At 42.8% G+C, this 1,303-nt stretch overlaps 1 protein-coding gene across 3 annotated transcripts in view; it reads right to left on the bottom strand.

Annotated features, from left to right (window-relative positions):
- LOC106877804 (uncharacterized) overlaps positions 1 to 1,303 on the bottom strand; it is a 22,072-nt gene that overhangs the window by 12,132 nt on the left and 8,637 nt on the right. Inside the window, exon 1 of one of the 3 annotated variants that reach the window (XM_014926820.2) lies at positions 690 to 1,035. The exons of the other annotated variants lie outside the window; for them this stretch is intronic. Within the exon in view, the coding sequence (XP_014782306.1) occupies positions 690 to 926 (237 nt within the window). The 5' untranslated portion in view covers positions 927 to 1,035. Of the gene's footprint in view, positions 1 to 689; positions 1,036 to 1,303 lie in introns of those variants that run through there. 3 annotated transcript variants of the gene reach the window in all.

Genomic DNA, 1,303 nt, shown 5'->3' with positions numbered 1-1,303 from the left:
ACACCAATTATGGGTAAACTGCGGCCCGCAGGACTTTCTTGATAGTTCGTCAACGAAAAATTTACCTTCAAATATTTTCAGTAGTGCGGCCCGTTTGATAATGCGTCATGTCACATGCGGCCCATTTCTCGTAAGTTGCAAAAGCCTGTGCTAAGCGGCCGCTTGACCACCTTGCTAGAAATAACATCCAATACTCCCTTAAGTCTCACTATCATAAACAATAAAGAACACACTGGATAATGCAGTGCTATATATATATATATATATATATACTCTTATTAAGACACGATGGTCACGGCTTGACTGTCGCTAATCGTAGGTCTGCTCAGACAGGCCTGGTGCTCAGCAGCAATAACAACAACACTTAAATTATATCCTTTTGTCTTGAAAAAGCAACGCATCGGAAAATTATAATGCAGTCCGAGAGAAGCAGCGGATCTTTGAACCGAAGGTCTGCTAGGCCATAGGTACACAGATAGCCTGTGGTTAAACAACAGCTAAAAACAACACAATAACAATGACTTTTGACATACGCAGAAGACCAGACATGTTCGGCGGTTTGGTGGAGTTACTGGAATTTGGACGGAATGAAAATGACAAGCGGGTCGACCTACGCAGGACTTGAACTCAAAACATGTGACAACGAAATAACAACAACGATAATAGCAATGGGGGGTAGGGGTACTCACCTGCGGGATAAAAATAAACGGGAAAAATAGCTGGATTAGTCCGTAGATAAACATACTCCAAAGGTCGAACATCATCCATAGCGAAAATCCAGAGGAGAGGGAAAGGGCGAAAAGGAGAACGACGGTGACCACTTGGAGGAAATAAGGGAGCGGTATGAGGCCCAGTGGGGTTACCACCAGCCCGGCCGAGTTAACAGTCAAATCCGTGTAGTTGGCGAAAGCCATCGGTGACCGCATCTGTTCCTTCTGACGGGTGTATGGAATGGATGTGCGCGTGCGTTATGTATGCGCGTGCGTGTGTATGTCTATCTGTCTATCTATCTGTGTCAATGAGAGTTACAGGAACTCAGAAGGATAACTACATAACGATTCGACAGAGAAGTGTATGTGTGTGGGGAGGTGTATATAATATATATATATATACACACTCAGTGAAAGTGCTCAACTATTGTAAATAAATTGAAATTACTTCGGTGGGTGGGAGCTGTGACAAGTCGAGCAGGGAAGGACGAAAACGGGTGGAATCAATCCTCTTGATAAACACACTGTAACATAAAATAGCTGCACAGCGCTTCTACCTAAGTTTATATATATATATATATATATATATATAT

The sequence above is a fragment of the Octopus bimaculoides genome, chromosome 21, assembly GCF_001194135.2.
Source record: "Octopus bimaculoides isolate UCB-OBI-ISO-001 chromosome 21, ASM119413v2, whole genome shotgun sequence".
NCBI lineage: Eukaryota > Metazoa > Mollusca > Cephalopoda > Octopoda > Octopodidae > Octopus > Octopus bimaculoides.
The sequence above is the reverse complement of the archived record's forward strand: the minus strand, read 5'-3'. Positions and strand labels throughout refer to the sequence as shown.